Source organism: Dipteris shenzhenensis, chromosome 10 (genome assembly GCF_047967505.1).
Source record: "Dipteris shenzhenensis isolate YYH24624 ecotype China chromosome 10, Dip_SZ_1.0, whole genome shotgun sequence".
In the NCBI taxonomy this organism is placed as follows: domain Eukaryota; kingdom Viridiplantae; phylum Streptophyta; class Polypodiopsida; order Gleicheniales; family Dipteridaceae; genus Dipteris; species Dipteris shenzhenensis.
The window spans coordinates 41,749,760-41,769,067 of record NC_141605.1 but is presented as its reverse complement, the minus strand read 5'-3'; the positions used below and the strand labels follow the sequence as shown (position 1 = coordinate 41,769,067).

General features: G+C 42.7%; 1 protein-coding gene across 1 annotated transcript; it reads left to right on the top strand.

The window, feature by feature from the left end:
* Window positions 1–14,477: 14,477 nt before the first annotated feature.
* Window positions 14,478–16,096, top strand: LOC147897842 ((R)-mandelonitrile beta-glucosyltransferase-like). The gene is made up of 2 exons (XM_087380134.1): window positions 14,478–15,027; window positions 15,162–16,096. Exons 1-2 carry the CDS (start codon window positions 14,478–14,480, stop codon window positions 16,094–16,096), a joined length of 1,485 nt encoding a protein of 494 aa, XP_087236260.1.
* The last annotated feature ends 3,212 nt before the right edge of the window (window positions 16,097–19,308 follow it).

Sequence of the window (19,308 nt, the reverse complement as noted above, 5' to 3'; positions counted from 1 at the left end):
CCTGGGAAATGCTTTGTCTACCCTTAGTGCGGTCAGTCATGGGATGCCTTCCCGCACTTGCATGTAGCCTAGTTGGCAGTGTGCCAACTCTATCTAAAGCCATCGAGCCATCAAGCCACACATGGCCCCCATCTGGTGTCCAAAATAGGACCTACTGGATAACCAAGCTACTCAAATTCCTTCTCCTCATATGGGGGGGCTTACAGGTAGAGTTAGCTGGTTCCCGCATAGTTACATGAGAGTGGAGCATTGATATCTAACACCCCCCCTCAATCTCCACCCGCAAGTGAACTTACTTTTTCGGCCCAATGCCAAGTGGATGAAGATGCCTCTCTAACAAGTCTCTTCCAAGAGCCTTCGTGAAGATGTCCACAGCATTCTCTATAGTCGGACAGTACACCAAGTCGACCTCTCCATCGATGATGAGCTCACGTACAAAGTGATATTGAATCTCAATGTGTTTTGTGCGAGCGTGGAACACAAGGTTCTTTGCAATTGCCATGCAACTCTGATTGTCACATGATAACTGCGTAGGCTTTCTGCACTGCACCCATGTCCCCTAAAATCCTCCTCAACCACACTGCCTCACAAGAAGCAAAACATGCTGATTTGTACTCAACCTCAGTAGAAGAAAGAGCAACTGTAGGTTGCTTCTTGCTCACCCATTGTGGGGGTTAAAGGTCATTGTGCCTTTACCCCGGTTATGTACAATACTCAAACACATATATAAATGAATGAAAAAGAAGATTAGGGTGGTTCTGCACCCACCAAAACTTGTGTGGCTCTCTGTATCTCTCTCTTCTTCTTCCATTCATTGCTTCCGTTGAGAGCACTCTCAACTGGTATCAGAGCCACGGGTGATCTACCTGAGCGTGCGTGAATCCTTGAAGCTCAGCAGCTCTGTGGGAGGAAGGAGAAGCTTTGTGGGAAGCTTTGTGGGTGACTTTACTTGCATCCGAGTGTGCAGAGACCTTGGAGGAACCTTTGGAAAAGTCACTTTGGCTTTGCGAAGTGGTTTTGAGAGCCTGTTAAGTGGTTTGAAAGAAAAAGTCATTTTTTGAGGTTTTCCCTATTCCGTTCGATGACAGAGACTCCGTATTGACTTGTAGAGGCAACTATTGCTTGCTTTTGGTGTCCACATTACTTCAGGAGCTTGGAAACACCTTCATTCTTGAATCTGGGATCATTTCATTGGATTTCTGACTCACTCTGTCAGTTCCTGCGTTTTTTGCCCGGGTGTTGGAACTCAAGTTTGGAGCAACCATTTGCAGATCTATCAGTTCCAGTGGACTCAGGAGGTCCTAAAACTTCTATGTTGCTCATCATTCACACTTCGGTGGAGTTTACAAACAGCTCTGTTTCCAAAAACGTTTTTCAGTCCGTGTGTTGGACCCAATGATTGAGACCATGGTTTCCAAAACCGTCTGTCCCATTGCGTTCCGGACACCCAAAAACCCCTACCTATCAGTTCTTGTGCGATTCGGTGGAGGATTTTCAGAGTTATAGATCTCTGTGTATTCGATTTCGTCTCTCTGTTATGCATTTTTCATTCTAAGGTTTTGAAACCTTAGATTTATGCCACATGGCAGTGGATAAGTATTGACTCCCATTTCTCACTCATCGGTTGGGATTTTGGAGTTCTGGCAGAAGAGAGATATTTGCAGATTTTCTTGCTGAGTCCGATTATGCAATGGCGCCCATGTTTTGAGGCATCTCAGGTTCTATTTTTAGTAGCGCTCATTACCGTGGGACTCTGATTTCTTGAGCATACCTTATGTAGATCACTCTGGTTGCAGTTTGAGCAGTGTGCGCTCATTCGTGGTGTGCATTGGGGTGCAGTGGATGATTTATAGGCCATTTGGATGCATTGCGGTCCTTGTTGGATGCGCTGATAGGCCCAAATTGCCTTGTGGGATGCTATTTTTTATGGACGCTTTGCACATGGATGCTATTTTATGCTGAGGGACAGCTTTGACACATTGCTGGTGATGCACTGATAGTGCTATGCTCTCTTGGATGAGATATTATTGATGCATATGCCAGTGGACGGTGTTTATGCTTGAGTCATTTGGCACTTATTGGCATTTTCTTTTGGGCCCTATTTGCTCATACGGATGCATAGTATATGCACATGAGTCAGATGCATATTTTGATGCTTTGAGCTTTGAGTTTTGGTGATATTTCACTCTATTGTGGCATACACATTTGAGTGCACCTAGTATTTGGTGTGATTCTCTCTTGTATGCACTAGCATTTGGGATTTTGTTTTATTTGCATTATGGCATCCTCTTCCATGTCTGAAAAGGAGTTTTTCAACATTAAAAAGTTTGATGGGACAAACTTTTCTTTGTGGAAAGAACAGATAAGGGATGTGCTTATTCAAAAGAAGTAGATTAAACCCTTGGCAGGGATTGAAGCTAAGCCTGCAAATATGTCTGAGGATGATTGGAATGAGTTGGATGCATTAGCAAAGTCTACTATTAGACTTCATCTTGCAGAGTCAGTTTATTTCACAATAGTAAATGAGTAGACTACAGAAGATTTGTGGAAGAAGCTGTGTGCCACTTATGAGAAGAAAACTGCCTCTAATAAAGTTTACCTCATGAAGAGGTTGTTTGAGCTGCAGATGAAGGGAGGGGTCTCCATTGCTTCTCACTTGAATGAATTCAATATTATTTTCAGCCAGCTTCAGGCTCAGAAGATGAATTTTGATGCGGAGACTAAGGCAATATTTCTCTTATGTTCATTGCCATCCTCATGGGATACCTTCCGTATAGCTGTCAGTAACTCTGCACCTGGTGGAGTACTGAAATTTGATGATGTTGTGGGTAGCTTGTTGGCCGAGGAGATTAGACGGAAGTCTATGGATGGCAACAAGCAGGATGCAGCCTTAAATGTGCAAAGGGGCAGATCACAGTTTAGGGGGAAGTCCCAAGAAAGAGGGAAGTCTCGTAGCAAATCTAGGGCACGGAACATTGAGTGTTACCACTGTGGCAAGAAGGGCCATATGAAAAAGGATTGCTACAAGCTAAAAAGAGTGCAAAAGGATAAGAAAAAGAATGCAAATTGGGGTGCAAATCAAAAGGAAGAGAGTCCAAGGGAGGACAAAGGAAAAGTGAAGATCGAGGAGATCAATGCAGTCACACATGATAGTGACAATGATGTTCTCTTCATGTCTACTTTATTTGCAGAGTTGCTTACCACTTCAGATGATGCATATGCCCAGGATTGGATTTTGGATTCTGGTGCTTCATTCCATGTTACTCCCCATAGGGAATGGTTCTCCATTTATGATAGTGGAAAGACAGGTTGTGTGCATCTTGGAAATGACTATGCATGTGACATAGTGGGAGCAGGTGACATAAAGTTTTCTTTTGCAAATGGGTCTGCATTTGTTTTGAAACATGTGAGACATGTGCCTAAGCTGACCAAGAGTCTTATTTTAGTGGGTCAGCTAGATGATGCTGGTTTTCACACCACTTTTGGCTTTCAGAGTTGGAAAATTCAAAAGGGCTCTATGCTTTTGGCCAGGGGTGCCAAGTGTAGGACTTTGTATCCCTTACATGTATCAGGGGTATTTGATCATGTTGTTGCAATAACCGAGCAGCCAAGCACTTCTTTGTGGCATTGCAGGTTGGGGCACATGAGCCAGAATGGAATGAAACTCTTATGCCGTTTGGGTTATGTACCGCATTTGAGTTTCTCTGATTTTGAATTTTGTGAGCATTGTCTCTATGGAAAGCAGACTAAATCAGCCCATAAAAGAAGGGGAAAGAAAGAGTTTGAAAAGCTTGATTTGGTGCATTCAGATGTATGTGTTCCCATGCCTACACGGTCATTAGGTGGGGCTGAATACTATGTGACATTCATTGATGATGCAACTAGGAAAGTGTGGGCTTATGCTATAGCTCGGAAGAGTGATGTGTTCCAGGTATTTCAAAAATGGCTGGCCTTGGTTGAGAATCAGTTAGGTAGAACGCTTAAATGCCTACGGACTGACAATGGCGGAGAGTATCTCTCTCATGACTTTCAGCATTTCTGTGATACACGTGGGATTAAGAGGGAGCTCACATCCCCTCGTACTCCAGAGCAAAATCCAGTTGCAGAAAAGATGAACCGTACCATTCAAGAAAGGTTGCAATGCATGCTTTCCAATGCAAGTCTTTCTGGTGGTTTTTGGGCTGAGGCAATGAAGACTGTAGTGCATGTGATCAATAGATCACCTAGTAAGAGTTTGGATGGTGGTATTCCTGAAGAGGCATGGAGTGGCAAGAAGCCCTCTTACTCTCATTTGCGTATATTTGGGTGTGAGGCATATGCACATGTGCCAAAAGAGCTTCAAAAGAAGCTAGATCCTAAGTCTAGGAAATGCATCTTTCTGGGTTATGGTGAAAGTGGAGAGATGGGCTATCCTCTCTGGGATTCAGAAGCAAAGAAGATCATACGCAGCCATGATGTGGTCTTCAATGAGAAGAAGATGCATAGGGCACCCATGAGGGATGTGGAAATGAGGAGAATCACTTTCCAGGATGTGAATCCACCTGCATATGTTGATAGACAGCAAGCTGTCCATGCACCAAATGTGCAAGAAATGGTACCACCAAGTACTCCCACAGGTATACAATCAAGGGTAGATGATGAATCATCTATTGGTGGAAATGATGAGGCAAATGTGGCTGATATGCAGGTGGGACAGCAAGCTGAAATGCCCTTGAGAAGATCATCTAGAGTGTCTGGACCGCCTGATAGGTTTGTTCCAGGGGTAGACTATGTGATGCTTACTGATTGCGGGGAGCCTTCTTGCTACAGAGAGGCTATGATGCACGATGATCAGTGCAAGTGGGAGTATGCTATGCAATCAGAGATGAGTTCACTTATGAAGAATAAAACTTGGGACTTGGTTTCTTTGCCACATGGAAAGAAAGCATTGCCATGTAAATGGTTCTACAAAATGAAGGTCACAGGTGATGATGTGCCTAGGTACAAGGCCCGTTTGGTTGCTAAAGGGTTCAAGCAAGAGAAGGGTGTGGACTTTGATGAGATATTCTCTCCGGTTGTGAAGATGACCACACTTAGATGCATGCTTGGACTAGTGGCATTAGAGGATATGGAGCTTATGCAAATGGATGTCAAGACAGCTTTCTTGCATGGGGATTTGCATGAGGAAATTTACATGGTGCAGCCGGAAGGCTTTGAAGAAAAGGGCAAAGAGCATTTAGTTTGCAAGCTGAAGAAGAGTCTCTATGGTCTTAAGCAAGCGCCTAGAGAATGGTATCAGAAGTTTGATGCTTTCATTCGGTCCCAGCATTTTAGAAGGAGTGAAATTGATCACTGCCTCTACACTAAAAGGGCTAAGGATAATAGCCTGATAATCCTGGCACTATATGTGGATGATATGCTATTGGCTAGCAAGAATACTTATGAGCTAGATGCATTAAAGGCAAAGTTGCATGAGGCCTTTGATATGAAGGATTTGGGATTTGCAGGTCATATTCTTGGTATGCGCATCACGCGTGATCGGAGTAGGAAACTCCTTTGGCTTTCACAAAAAGAGTATGTTACAAAAGTATTGCAGCATTTCAATATGGAGGGGGGGAAGGCAGTGAGTACTCCATTGCCTCCATATGTGAAACTGAGTCATACAGATAGTCCCAAATCAAATGAGGAGAGGGCCATGATGGCCAAGGTTCCTTATGCATCAGTGGTTGGGAGTCTTATGTATGCTATGATAGCTACTAGACCAGACATTGCATTTGCAGTGGGAGTTGTTAGCCGCTATATGGCTAATCCAGGAAAGAGGCATTGGGAGGCAGTTAAGTGCATCATGAGGTACATGAAGGGTACCAAGGAGATGTGCATCTGCTTTGGTAAAGGAGACATACGTGTACTTGGGTACACAGATTCAGACTATGCAGGGCATGTGGATAGTAGGAGATCCACTTCTGGTTATGTGTTCACCTTTGCAGGTGGTGCAGTGTCGTGGATGTCTCGTGCACAGAAGTGTGTTTCCTTGTCTACCACAGAGGCTGAGTATGTTGCAGCCACAGAGGGTTGCAAGGAGGCTATATGGCTTGATCGGCTAGTGGGAGATTTGGGGATTCATACAGGTGTACCGACATTGCATAGTGATTCCATGAGTGCTATTCAGCTAGTACGGAATCCGGTCTTTCATGCAAAGACCAAACACATTGAGGTCAGGTACCATTTCAGGACAAGCGCATAGAGCTTGTCAAGGTTCATACAGATGATAACCCTGCAGATATGCAGACGAAGAGTCTACCTAGTCAGTGGTTTGAGTATTGTCGTGTATTGATGGGCATTGGATAGTATGCTCACTAGTTGTTCTCCCTTAAAGGCACATTGTCCTTTAAGTGGGAGGTTGTGGGGGTTAAAGGTCATTGTGCCTTTACCCCGGTTATGTACAATACTCAAACACATATATAAATGAATGAAAAAGAAGATTAGGGTGGTTCTGCACCCACCAAAACTTGTGTGGCTCTCTGTATCTCTCTCTTCTTCTTCCATTCATTGCTTCCATTGAGAGCACTCTCACCCATGACACAGCTCCAGATCCAAGTGAGAAACAGTAACCTGTCACTGATCTCCTGTTGTCCACGTCTCCTGCCCAATCCGAGTCACATAATCCAGTCAAGATGTTGCCCTTGGTATAGGTGATGCCATAATCAAGTGTGCCTTTGATGTATTTTAGCACTCGCATCCCTGCACTCCAATGGTTCTCCTGGGGGTTATTGGAAAACCTGCTTGGTACACCAGTCGCAAAATTGATGTCCGATCGCGTGCTGCACAAGTAAATCAAACTGCCCACAAGCCTTCCGTATTTCACTTCGTCCACCAGTGGTGATGAATCCTCACTTGAAAGCTTCACGTCAACCTGCATAGGGGTGCCAACTGTCTTGCACTCAGCCATGCCAAATGCGTTCAGTATCTATCCAGCATATTTCAGCTGTGAGATGATCTGTTTTGGCTCTTGCAAAACTTCAATCCCCAAACAAAAATGCATCAGTCCGAGGTCTGTAATTTCAAACTCTCTTCCTAGCAAATGCTTTGTCTACGAGATCTTCTCTTCATGGTTCCCTGTTATGAGAAGGTCGTCCACATAAAGGACCACGATCCCACACCTGCCTCCTTCTCTGAAGATATACAAATTTGCATCAGATGGGCTCCTCTTGAACCCGTTTTGTAGAAAGTAGGCATCAATCCGCTGGTAAAGTGCCTTCTTCAGTTTACAGACTTTACCTTCTGAATCGGGGATCACAAAACCTGGTGGTTGTTCCACATATACCTCCTCCTTGATATCTCCATTTAGAAAGGTGGATTTTACATCCATCTGAAACACGGGCCAACTTCCCTGGGCTGCTAAAGCCAAAACAGTGCAAATTGTGGTTAGTCAAGCTGTGGGAGCAACAGTATCTTGATAATCAAAACCATGTACCTGTGCGAATCCTTTTGCCACGAGCCGAGCCTTGTACTTATTTAACGTGCCGTCGGACTTGTACTTGGTCTTGTACACCCACTTGGTGCTAATTACCTTTTGTTTTGGTGGTCGATCCACAAGGCCTCCATCCACCTATCATCACCCTGTGCCTCTTCAAGACACTTGGGTTCTTCAGCATGGATCACCTTTGTCATCAAAGCGTAGTTGACCAAGTGTTCATGCGCCCTTCTTTGCTCCTCTAATCTCTTGGACCGGCGGTGTTCGGATGGTTCCTCCTGAATGACTGGAGGTTCTCTGCCATCCAAAAGCTGCTTTACCCACTTTGGGATTGGCCGTTGCTGTTGTGGTTCTGCAGGCTCTTCTTTCTCTTCTTTATCTTGAATCTTCCCAAGCACCGTTGGGGGAGTTCGGTCTGCTGTTGGTGGTTGTACTGGATGGATATGTTGGTCCTGGTTGTCTGGGAAGGAAGCATCCTCCTCCAATTGATGTGGCTGTTCTGAGAAGACCACATCGCGACTTACTATTACCTTCTTGGTAACAGGGTTATAGAGATGGTAACCCTTCGCCTCTTCACTGTAGCCCAAGAAAATACACTTCCGGCTCTTCCGTTCCCATTTGGTCCTGTTAGCATCAGGGACATGCACAAAACAGTCACATCCAAAAACTCTGAAATGTGCAACTGAAGGTTTCTTACCAGAAAAGGCCTACAGTGGAGTCATCCCGTTCATAGCCTTCGTGTAGCTACCATTCAGAATGTAAACTGCCGTGTTACATGCTTCAGCCCGTGCTTTAGCCCAGAAAGTCTTTGGCAAATCTTTCCCTTTCATCATACTCCTGCCCATTTTGCAGATGACGCGCATCTTGCATTCTGCTACTCCATTTTGCTGTGATGTATGTGGCGGGGGTTTTGGCCTCTTGATCTCGTGACTTTTGCTATAACTTTCGAATTCACTTGATGTGAACTCTCCACCTCTGTTTGATCTCAACTTCTTCACCTTGCTCCTCGTTTCTTTCTCAACCATTACATGCCATTCTTTGAACTTACTAAAAGCCTCATCTTTAGTCTTCAAGAAGTATATCCATATCCTTCTATTGTAATCGTCGATCAGCGTCATGAAGTAGTAGGAACCACCCAAAGCTTCTATCTTCATCTTTCTGCAGAGGTCCGTGTGAACGAGCTCTAGAGGAGCCTTTGCCCTGCTAGCCTCTTTAGGAAAGGGCTGCTGATGCTGCTTGCCCATCATGCAAGCTTCACATACACCGGGCGGATCTGTAATTTTTGGTAGGTCTACAATCATTCCACTTTTATGCATCTCCTTTAAAGAACTAAGGTTTAGATGACCAAACCTCTCATGCCACAGCTTAGTGTTCTTCACATCCGCTCGAGCACTGAAAGCTAAGAATTTGTAGATGTTGTTGAGCTGTGTACCTTTACCAACGACCTTCCTTGAAGATCCAAAATCTATGCACCATTCTTATCGAATTGAACTTTGAGGTCCCGATTCGTGATCACAAAAATGGACAAGAAGTTCCTCTTGATATTTGGCACATAAAGAACATCGGACCACTGTTTTACAACTCCATCTGACTTGAGAGAAATCATACCTTTTTCTTTTGCTAGACATTTTGCATCATTGCCGACTGCTACCAAGATGTCATTCCCTATTGGATGTAGAGAGGTATACCAATCCTTCCGACTGGTCATGTGGCACAATGCACCACTGTCAATGATCCAAGGTTCTCGTCTGCAGGTACATGAACTGCCTCCATGCAAATCTCCTCAATTGCTACGAACAGCTCTACTGATACTGCCTGCGCGCTGTTGCTCGACTCTTTCTTTACTCCGTTCTTCTCATCTGCAATCTTCTTTCGGCACTCATTTTGCTTGTGCCCTACCTTGTTGCAATAGAAGCACTTGATCTTCTTCTTTCTCTTTTTATCATCAGAAGAAGATGGGTTACCAGAGTCCTTACCCTCACCTTTCTTTGATCCAGTCGAGAAAGCCGAATCTTCTCTAGTCCTCGTCTTTTGACGCATCTCCTTCTCCAGAAGCATGGCACTGAAATCCTCAAAGTTGAGGGGCGGATTTTTGTTCTGCGTATTCAGCATTGTAACAAGACCGTTGTACTTTGGTGGGAGAATATGTATGCACCTTCGTGCTAGATTCTTGCTGAAGATGGTGATGCCAATTGCAGTCATTTGATCGCGTAGATTCTTTACCCTGGTGATGAACTTCTCTGCCGCTTCAGACTCAGACAGTTTCTCGTTGTGAGTTGACTATTTAGATTCTGAATCCGCGTCTGATTCGTGGTCTCGTACTGATTTTTCAAGACCATCCATGCCTCCTCCGCTGTGGTGACATGCTGAATATATGCCATGATAGAATCACTTACACTGCAGACAATAGAACATAGCGCATCTGCATTTCTTCTTGTCCACGTGAAAATCTCATCCGTAGCTGGTACTATCTGTTGTCCTACATTGGCTGGATCCGGTCGATCCGGTCTCACTACCAGCTTCACGCCCACCCCAGTAGCAGTATCCCAAAGGTCGTATGCGCTTAGGATGGTCTTCATCTTGAACTTCTAGAGTGGATAGTTAGTGCCGTCCAACTTTTCGCTTTCGCCAAACGGTGGGATTCGCAGTCTTGCGGGCTGGGCCATCTCTCACAATCTGCTCGCAAACAGAAACACACTACCAAATCTTCTTGCTAGAGCCCAAGCTCTGATACCATGTAAGAAAACAATACAACGTCTGTGCTCAACAGATAATAGGATCTCGTATGCAAGAGAGAAAAGCAAATAGTATGGAGAATAAAAAATTTGATTACTGTAAAACTGATACAATAGATGGTGCTGCCTCCCAGCCGTGCGCTCCTATGAGAGAAGCTTCGATGGCATGCTGGAAACAGTAGAGGATGGAGGCTAGATGCTAAGGAATCAGGGTTGCTATAGCCAGTGATGATAATGGGCTTCACGGGCTTGCTCTTATATAGCCACCAGTCGTAGTCGGTTAGACCCATTTGGGTGACCGGACCCAGCCCAAAACGGTCAACTGGGGTTTGGTCCCAAAATGGGCCACCGACCACACGATAGAACCGTGGCGTAGAATAGAGCAACTAACCTACATTTTCCGTTCGGCCCAGAGCCATGCAAGATCATCTGGGGCTCCAAATGGGCCCCACAACCTGAGAGTGGGCTGCCCCGGGAAATGCTCCATCTACCCTTAGTGCGGTCAGTCATGGGATGCCTTCCCGTACTTGCATGTAGCCTAGTTGGCAGTGTGCCAACTCTATCTGAAGCCGTCCAGCCATCAAGCCACACATGGCCCCCATCTGGTGTCCAAACCAGGACCTACTGGATAACTGAGCTACTCAAATGCCTTCTCCTCATATGAAGGGGCTTACAAGTAGAGTTAGTTGGTTCCCGTGTAGTTACACGAGAGCGGAGCATTGATATCTAACATATATCACTTCAAGACAAAGCACATTGATGTCAGAGAGCACTTCATTAGAGAAAGAGTATTTCTTGGTGACATCACACTGCAGCATTGTGATAGCAAAGAAAATGTTGCAGACATCTTTACCAAACCACTCGGTATAGAGCTATTCGAGAAACAACGACTAGCTCTTGGTTTGATGCAGAGGAAGGACATTCCCATTAAAGCGGTGTGATGGAATGTAATGCTCAGTCCTTCTTCGATTCCCCAGAATCATCATCTTGAGGGAAGGCCTACTTCATAATGTTGATCTTGAGGGAAGGTGTTGAGAGTTCACCCTCAACATCATGTGATCACATGTGCATAGTACCATCATGTGATCATATGTGCATAGCACTAACTTTATAGAGTGCTATCAAGGAAAGGGTTAGATCCCCTAACCCCTTCCTAAGCCTAACCCTAAATGGGTTTGTATATATTCTATTTTTTCAACTAAATCTAGTGTACAGTTAGTCATTTGTGGTGTGCCCTCTAGCTGTGCCCTCTCTCCTCATCTCCACTCTTCTCCTCTACCCTCTTCATATTTTGTCAACACATCGATTCAAAGAGAGTCGCATATGATTGTGGAGTCATGGCTAACTTCACACAAGATAGCTGAGCAAGTGCTTCGAATACCAGTCTTCTATCCTCGCAGTTGGATTATTGTGGGACCATATGCGAAATCTATGAAATTGATTTTAGACGATTTAGTATTTTCATTCTTGATGTAAAATGGTTTAGAACTATTTACAACGGTCCCCATGCTATAGTGAGGAAAGACAGTAGTGGTTTTTTTGCAATAGACTCCACCAAACTCTGGTTGGATGAAAGTGATACTTTTGTTTTTCTCGAGCATTGTGAACAGGTGCATACTAATGATTTAATTAATCGAATGCTTTTGTTTTTTGAGAATAATTGGTACATGTACTTAAGCATAAATTCATATAATTGATGGCATTTGACTGTCATCTTCAATATACTAGGTGGTTTTTCATCCGGATCGTTCTGATCCAAGATGGTGGTACGTGATCCAAGTTGCACTACGAAGTCAGCAGATTTTTGAAGATAGAGATGTAGATATCGAGACGCCAGTACTACCAATGCCGAATCCAATTGATCCAAATGGATCTAGTGAAGAAGATGAAGATCACAATATGAGCCAAGAAGAACATGCACATAATGACATCGTATGGGAGGAAGATGGAGATCACGATATTGAGGAAGAAGATGACTTGGCTCACGATGAAGCCGTTGATGTAACTTCTCTTGATTGATTTTTTTCATCTCAAACTTGGACATCAATATATGAGCTTCAAACTTGATGTACATGCTATTGTATTTTTATTCTTTCAAAGGATCAAACATGTATGAAAAGAAAAAAAATTTGTCATTGGGAAACACTCTCTTTAAAGGTTGGTATGGGGAAAAACACTCTCAGTAAAATGTCGGTATAGGAAAGTGTCTCAGTGTCATTATATACCAAGCTTTTACACTTCTGTAAAAGGTCGGTATATACCAACCATTTACAAGTCTGGTAAAGGTCCATTTATACCGGCCTTTTTAAACCCGCCATACGTACCGACGATTAGCGCACCCCGCATGCTAAACATTGGCACCTAACCATCAGAACAAGCCCCGTGTGTAGTAGTGAACCATACAAAATTCTATTTTTTTTCCCCAAAATTCTACAGTGCGTCTATAAGTGCGTCTATTAGCGTGTCTTTCTGTTTTATTTAAATTTCTAGAGAGCGTTTAATAGCGCATCTATAGACACATCTCTCTATTATATAGATGTGTCTATAGACACGCGCTAATAGACGTGCAAATAGATGCACTCGTCACTTTTCTTTTAATTCAGGTAACGCACTTGTACACGCGTCTATGGATGCATTGTGTTGTTGTGGATTTAAAAACTAAGATATCATCTCAATTGCATGCTGCAAATATGCAGGGGGTGAGAGCTAAATCTTGTCAGTGAACTATTCATCTTGGCCAATGTCATCCTATCTTGTCTTTTGGGGCATATATTTCCCCATCGATTCGCATTAGCTTGAAATTATAAGAACAATTTCACATTCGAAATAGAATATCTAGCCAGATTGACATATGGTGTGGAGACACTATAAGTCTTCCATTCAACTCGCTCACTATCATAACGATAAAAAAACCCATCCACACTCATAACCAAACAAAACCCGCCTCTCTATGGTTTTGCCAATATATAGTTCACAACTAGTAAGATAGTACGAAAACACACGGAGAAAAGTGTACTTTAAAAAAAGGAAAGCAGTTCCTTTTGTCTACATACTAGATTCTTTAGTTTCTTGTAAGCTAAAACTTTGTTATTTGAATAATGTGCTTAATCCAAAAAAGGAATATGTTTGGAGTATTGTCCTACTTTCGTTCTCTAGTTATTGTCACTTCCTTGATTCACCTCAATGTTGCAATATATCTAGTAGTTGTATTGAATTCATAAAAAGTGCGCTTAGCTCACAAGTAAATGACTAACAAAAAACATTATGAGGACACTAGCATGACCTTGTTTGATTAGAGCAAAATCATTTTGAGGACACTAATGTGACCTTGTTTGATTAAAGTAAAAGAAAAGGAATGTCAAGTGCCCCAAACAAGAACTTGATCACCATAGCAAAAACCATGGTAAGTAGTTGTTGCAAGATATCATCAAACTTAAGATTAGGTGGGAAAAGCCTTGAATAATAGCAGCAGAATGAGACACTAAGGGTCTTATTAAATGGGAGGGAGCTGCAAAAGGTTACCCTAGCTTATAATTAAGGAACCAATTGTGTTTTTGTTCCATGGCAAGCATGGGAAAGGGGTCCTTTTATGATAATTTAATTTTGAATAAATAAAGTTATACACATATACAATTACTTGAGCCCGATGGTTCCACTATAATGGAAGTTAAGTAGACATGAAACACATCAACCCATGGCTAGTAGCTTTAATAAATATGGAATTCATTGATACTTATCCAACATTTCGTTGTCATCTTTATTGATTCCAGGTAAGCTACAGAATCACTTATGTGCTCTGCTATCTGCACTAGGATCCACAGGGTGGGTGTCCTTGTCTCTAGCAGTGGGCAAGGTCTTGCGACAACAACCAGAGGCCATGGTCACAAAAAGGAAGCGATCATGCCTACGTGTACATGGGCAAATAATTTCTTCAATGTATAGCGTATTATTTATAATACTGTGGAATTCAATGTTTCCAATAATGCTGAAAGCTCTTGAGAAGGTATTCCCACTTGACGCCGGTCTAGGGAAAATGCCAAAAAATGCCAAGGCTACATACGTTCCCACCCACTCCTCGACAATGTTAGGTGCCAGAATTGAGCATTGGAATTTGTGAGGTTGTCAACCTTACGAGCATGCGTCTCCCCTAGATTGGCGTCAAGTGTGAAATGTCCACGATGCCCAGCCAGCAGCCATAAAAGACAAAGTACACTCCCTTTATGTATCTCCGGCCTTCCAATCGCCCTCTCCCAGCTTAATCATCCATTCTTTACCCGATCATCATCACCATGTCTCCTTCTCATGATTCTTTAGCAACCGATCTCAGCTTTCCCCTCGCTAAGCCCCCTCACGCTCTTTTGATTCCTTACCCTCTCCAAGGTCATATCAATCCTATGATCGAGCTCGCCAACCTCTTGACCTCGTATGGTTTCGTTGTCACTTTTGTCAACACTAAGCGCAACCACGACAAGATGTTGGGTGTTCCCGGTTTATGCAGTGGGACAGATTGCATGGTTGAACAGCAGGGCATCCGCTTCGTCTGGATCGACGACGATTTGCCTCTGGATTTCGTTATATACGACATGAACAAGCATTTTACTCAGTTTCATGCAGCAGCCCTGAATCTGAGAGGCCGGTTCGAAAGTTTAATAGAGAATCTAACTCCACCAGTCACCTGCATGATTTACGGTTCTTTCTTATCTTGGGGTCAAGAAGTCGGAAGCAAATTCCGCATACCGACCGTATTTTTGTGGACGCAATCTGCGGCAGTATTTTCTATATACAGGTGTCTCCCCAAGCTGATCTCCACTGGATTCTTCCCGTATCAACCGGAAGCTGGTAACGTCTGAATTTCTTTGTTAGCACTGCCTTCAGGCAGCGCTAAAAAGTGTCCTTCAAGACATTTGCTGCTTATTATATTCACTTTGTCTTTTTCCACCCAACTAATCACATCTTGGTATAAGCATGTGCAGGAAGAGAACTTGTCAATTACATACCTGGAGTTCCGCCCGTGTTTCGGTCCGACTTACCCTCATTGCTCCACGTGAAAGACCCATCACAATTCCCCGCTAAAGAAATCGTAAGCCAGTTCAAACAGCTCGAAGAGTGTGACTGGGTGTTCGTGAATTCATACTATGGTTTGGAAAAGAATACGTTTGATGCCTTACAGGCGGAATCCCATGACTACAAAGTTCACAGTGTTGGGCCTCTCCTTCCCTCTGCTGTTCTGGAAGGTTGCCAGGTGAAAGAAAATTACGTTACGGGGGCCAGCCTGCTCAAAGAGAACGACGAGTGCATTCAGTGGCTGGACATACACGCGGCATCTTCTGTCATCTATGTTTCTTTTGGTAGCGTGTTGGAACCTTCTTGCGAACAAATGCAGGAAATCGCCTTAGGCTTGAGAGCAAGCCAGCAGCCTTTCCTGTGGAGTATCCGTCCCAATCTCGGGTCCCGAAAGTATTCAGACATATTCCCCTCAAATTTTTTGGAAGATACGAAAGAGCAGGGATTGATCATCGCATGGGCCCCTCAGGTGCGAGTACTCTCTCATCCTGCAGTGGGCGGTTTCTTCTCCCACTGTGGATGGAACTCAACACTAGAGAGTCTAAGCATGGGGGTGCCGATGCTACCGCTACCTATGTTTTCAGACCAGATAACCAATCGCTGGAACGTAGTCACCAACTGGAAGGTTGGGGTGGACCTGCAGAAGGAGGACAATGGCGTGGTGAAGAGTGAGGAGGTTGAAAAGGGGGTAAGAACGATGCTACAGGAAGAAGAAGGAAGAGCGATGCGAGTGAGAGCTGCGAAGCTGAGCGATGCTGCGAGGAGGGTGATGGAGGATGGGGGATCATCAAGGGTAGCGCTAGAACAGTTTGTTTGTGCCATGAGGCAGAGGGCAAACACATGATATTCAGAACACGACGAAGCCGCAGGCGCAAACAACACTCAATTTGAGCTGCCTTCTTTCAATTGTTGCCAGAAACGTTTGAGTTTTCCTACTACAATGCATTGGTTAGCGTAGTTGCCGTCCCAACATGCTCGACGACTTTTTGTTGTTTAAATTCTTCTTTTGGAATATTGGTCTTATTCTTGGATCTTCTTTTGGAATATTGCTCTTATTCTTGGATCATTTGAAAGATAACAAGTTAAACAAGTTCAAGTGGCCTACCTTGGAGATCCAAAATGAACACTTATTTCATTAATTTTGGACTCATATGTCTACTTTTGGACTATTCCTTAAAATCCTTCCCAAATGAAAAGTTTACTTTATGAAAATGTCATTCGAGAATCAAAAGTTTACCTTCTGGCAGTGTCATTTTCACATAATACATTTCAAAATATCTCTCTACAATGTTGTACAAATAATGCAAAAACTACTATTTAATCCTAAAATTGTATTTCTTGTTTATAAGAATCATATTCTTAAATTAAAAAATCCGAGTTATTAGTTTAAATCCATGAAAAACCATGCTATTGAGGATTCACAACATTTTAAAAATGTATACATAAGAGACCTGCAAGACTCTTTTTACTTTCAATGTAGAAAACTATAACTGTTACACTCTTGAATATTCAAGAAATTAAAAGGTTTATATAGACATGAGACATGATGGAAGCCTCTTTTGTACTCCAAAAAATAGCAATAGCTATGCTTGCAATTTTACATTATCATATCATAAGTTTTACAACAAATATTCCTTTGGATGAGTCTTTGTACAAAGGATCTCCTGTGGCCTTTTCAATAATTTAATTTTTCCTTTACAATGAGTTTAGTACAAATGGGCGATCCAAACATTTGCTTGTTTGAATGTCCTTTTCTATCATGATCACAAAAATGAGCGATCCAAACATTTGCTTGTTCAGAATGTCCTTTCTGTCGTCACTTGTCACTTGGGTGCCATCTTCATTCACTCTCATTTCACTACCACCACCACCTTCACTCTTTCTCGATATTTGAATGGTGTTATCATGGGCATTCTTCATTTGCGCTATCTCCTTCTACTTCCTCCTGGGTGAGCATCTTTATGAACTTTGTAATGTGCGAAATAATTGGTTGCGGTAATTTTATTTTGTCTTCTACATCATACCCCATGTGCTTGTTTGTTTTCTTTGACCTTGATAATTTCCAGGATACTATGATTGTCTCTGTGGAAAGTCTTGAAATTGCATCATGGTTTGGGACCCATTCCTTTTTCAGACAACTACTATACAATGTACAGTTATCTTGGTTCTCCTTCCTACCCCTTGGCTCATACCATACCGCTGTAAATGTTGTAGCTCTCCCCCGATCATCCATGCTCACGTCAACTACTTTCGCAACACAACTTCACGTTCTCATGTTCATCATCTGATGGTCGAACTGCAACAAAACAATGGATGTCTATGTCTATTTGTGGCATAAACTCTCTCTTCTTGGGTCCATAATATGGACGTGGGAGCAGCGATTCAAACTCATTTTCAAAGAGACCACATGCTGGACGCAAGTCATTACCAATATTTGGCCAAAATAAAGGCCGTTATGTCTTAATATCATCTTCTCGCATTTTGGCAAGGTCCTTTATCAATTGGTAGGTCTTGCTAATTACAATAGTAGTGTGTTCCTTCCAAGAGGGCTTCCAATCAGGAAATCTCCGAAGCATTTTTTCTTTGTATGTAATAAAAGCTTTTAAGCCTTCTATTTCACCTTTGGATTTCTCACTGAATTCTTTTATATGAGCCCATGTTGGATGCATTTCTTTGCTCGGGATTGAAGTTAAGAGAGAGTAAGGTTCTTCAGGTTCCCATTTTGTATCAATAGAATAGTGTTGCCATTGCATCACTGGTTTTTCATCCTATAAGAAAAAGCGAAAATAGTGTGGAGCGCTATGACCTATCAGGGCATCACCACCTTTTTGTATGAAAGGTAGAATAAAGCTCTTCCAATCATACATCCTCTCAACCATTGAGCATATTGTTCCTTCCTTACGGCCACCAACTTGCCTCCCACATTTTCTTATCAAGTCATCCATCATCTCCATGTCCTTGTGTTTTAGCTCTCTTGAAACCGTGCTAAATACTTGGTCAATATCCTCATGTGTGTGCCCAACCAACAAAAAACCAACTTCAATCCCATTGAAGATTCTATGAGGGATTAGCATTGAGCAAAATGCAAAGAAGAGTAAATTCTTATTCTCTCATCCGCAATTGTCTGCTTGTACTCTCAAAGTTGCTAGTAGGCGACCTTTTTCTGCATGTACATTGTGAATTGCCTTCATAACGGATGTTACAACTTGATTGCTATCATGTAGATGTAAGGAATCAATCCATATGTCTGCAAAAAACTTAAATCCGTGCACTAACACTCCATATAGATGTGTCTTTAAAAAGTATTTTCCTTGTGGCTTAAGTGGAGTGTTAACGAATCGAGGTAATGTTGTTGTATTTTGATCCATACTACAATAACGCACATGTACTCATTTGGGTGAGAAATAGCTTGCTCCTTCCAAAATGCATATTTTATTCTAGAATGTCGAACAAGTCCATGATGAAATTCTCTCTTTTTTTTGTAAGCTTCTTTTTGTTCTGGAGATGTTGCACTCTCAAGTCCTCGCTTTAGATCATCACAGTCATTGCACTTTGACATTTTTTGCCTCTTTGGGATTTTAACATGTCCAAAGCTTTTTTTCCAAAGAGTATACAAAGTATGAAAAGATGCCAGTGCATGCCCTCTTTGCCTTTGTGTTTCTCCAATAGAGTTTTAAATACTTCTTTTTTGGTCAAACCTATCGGAAGATGCATTTCTGATAGATGGGGTTGTGGTAAAGCATTTTCATAAATGTAATCTTTCAAAATTGATGTTGCAGCAACCGTTGAGGCTCTTGTTTTGGGCCTTCCTATGTTTCCATGAATGTTAAATTTAACTCCATACTTTGCTTTATTAGCCAAATTCCAATACGTGCCATGTGATAATCCTGTAATAATGCGATAAATCCTAATTTGTAAACCCTAACCCCTAATCCCTAATCTCAAACCCTAAACCTAAACCCTAACCCCTAATTCCTATCTAATCCCTAAACCCTAAACTTGAAACCCTAACCTCAAAACCCTAAACCTAAACCCTAACCCCTAATTCCTAATCCT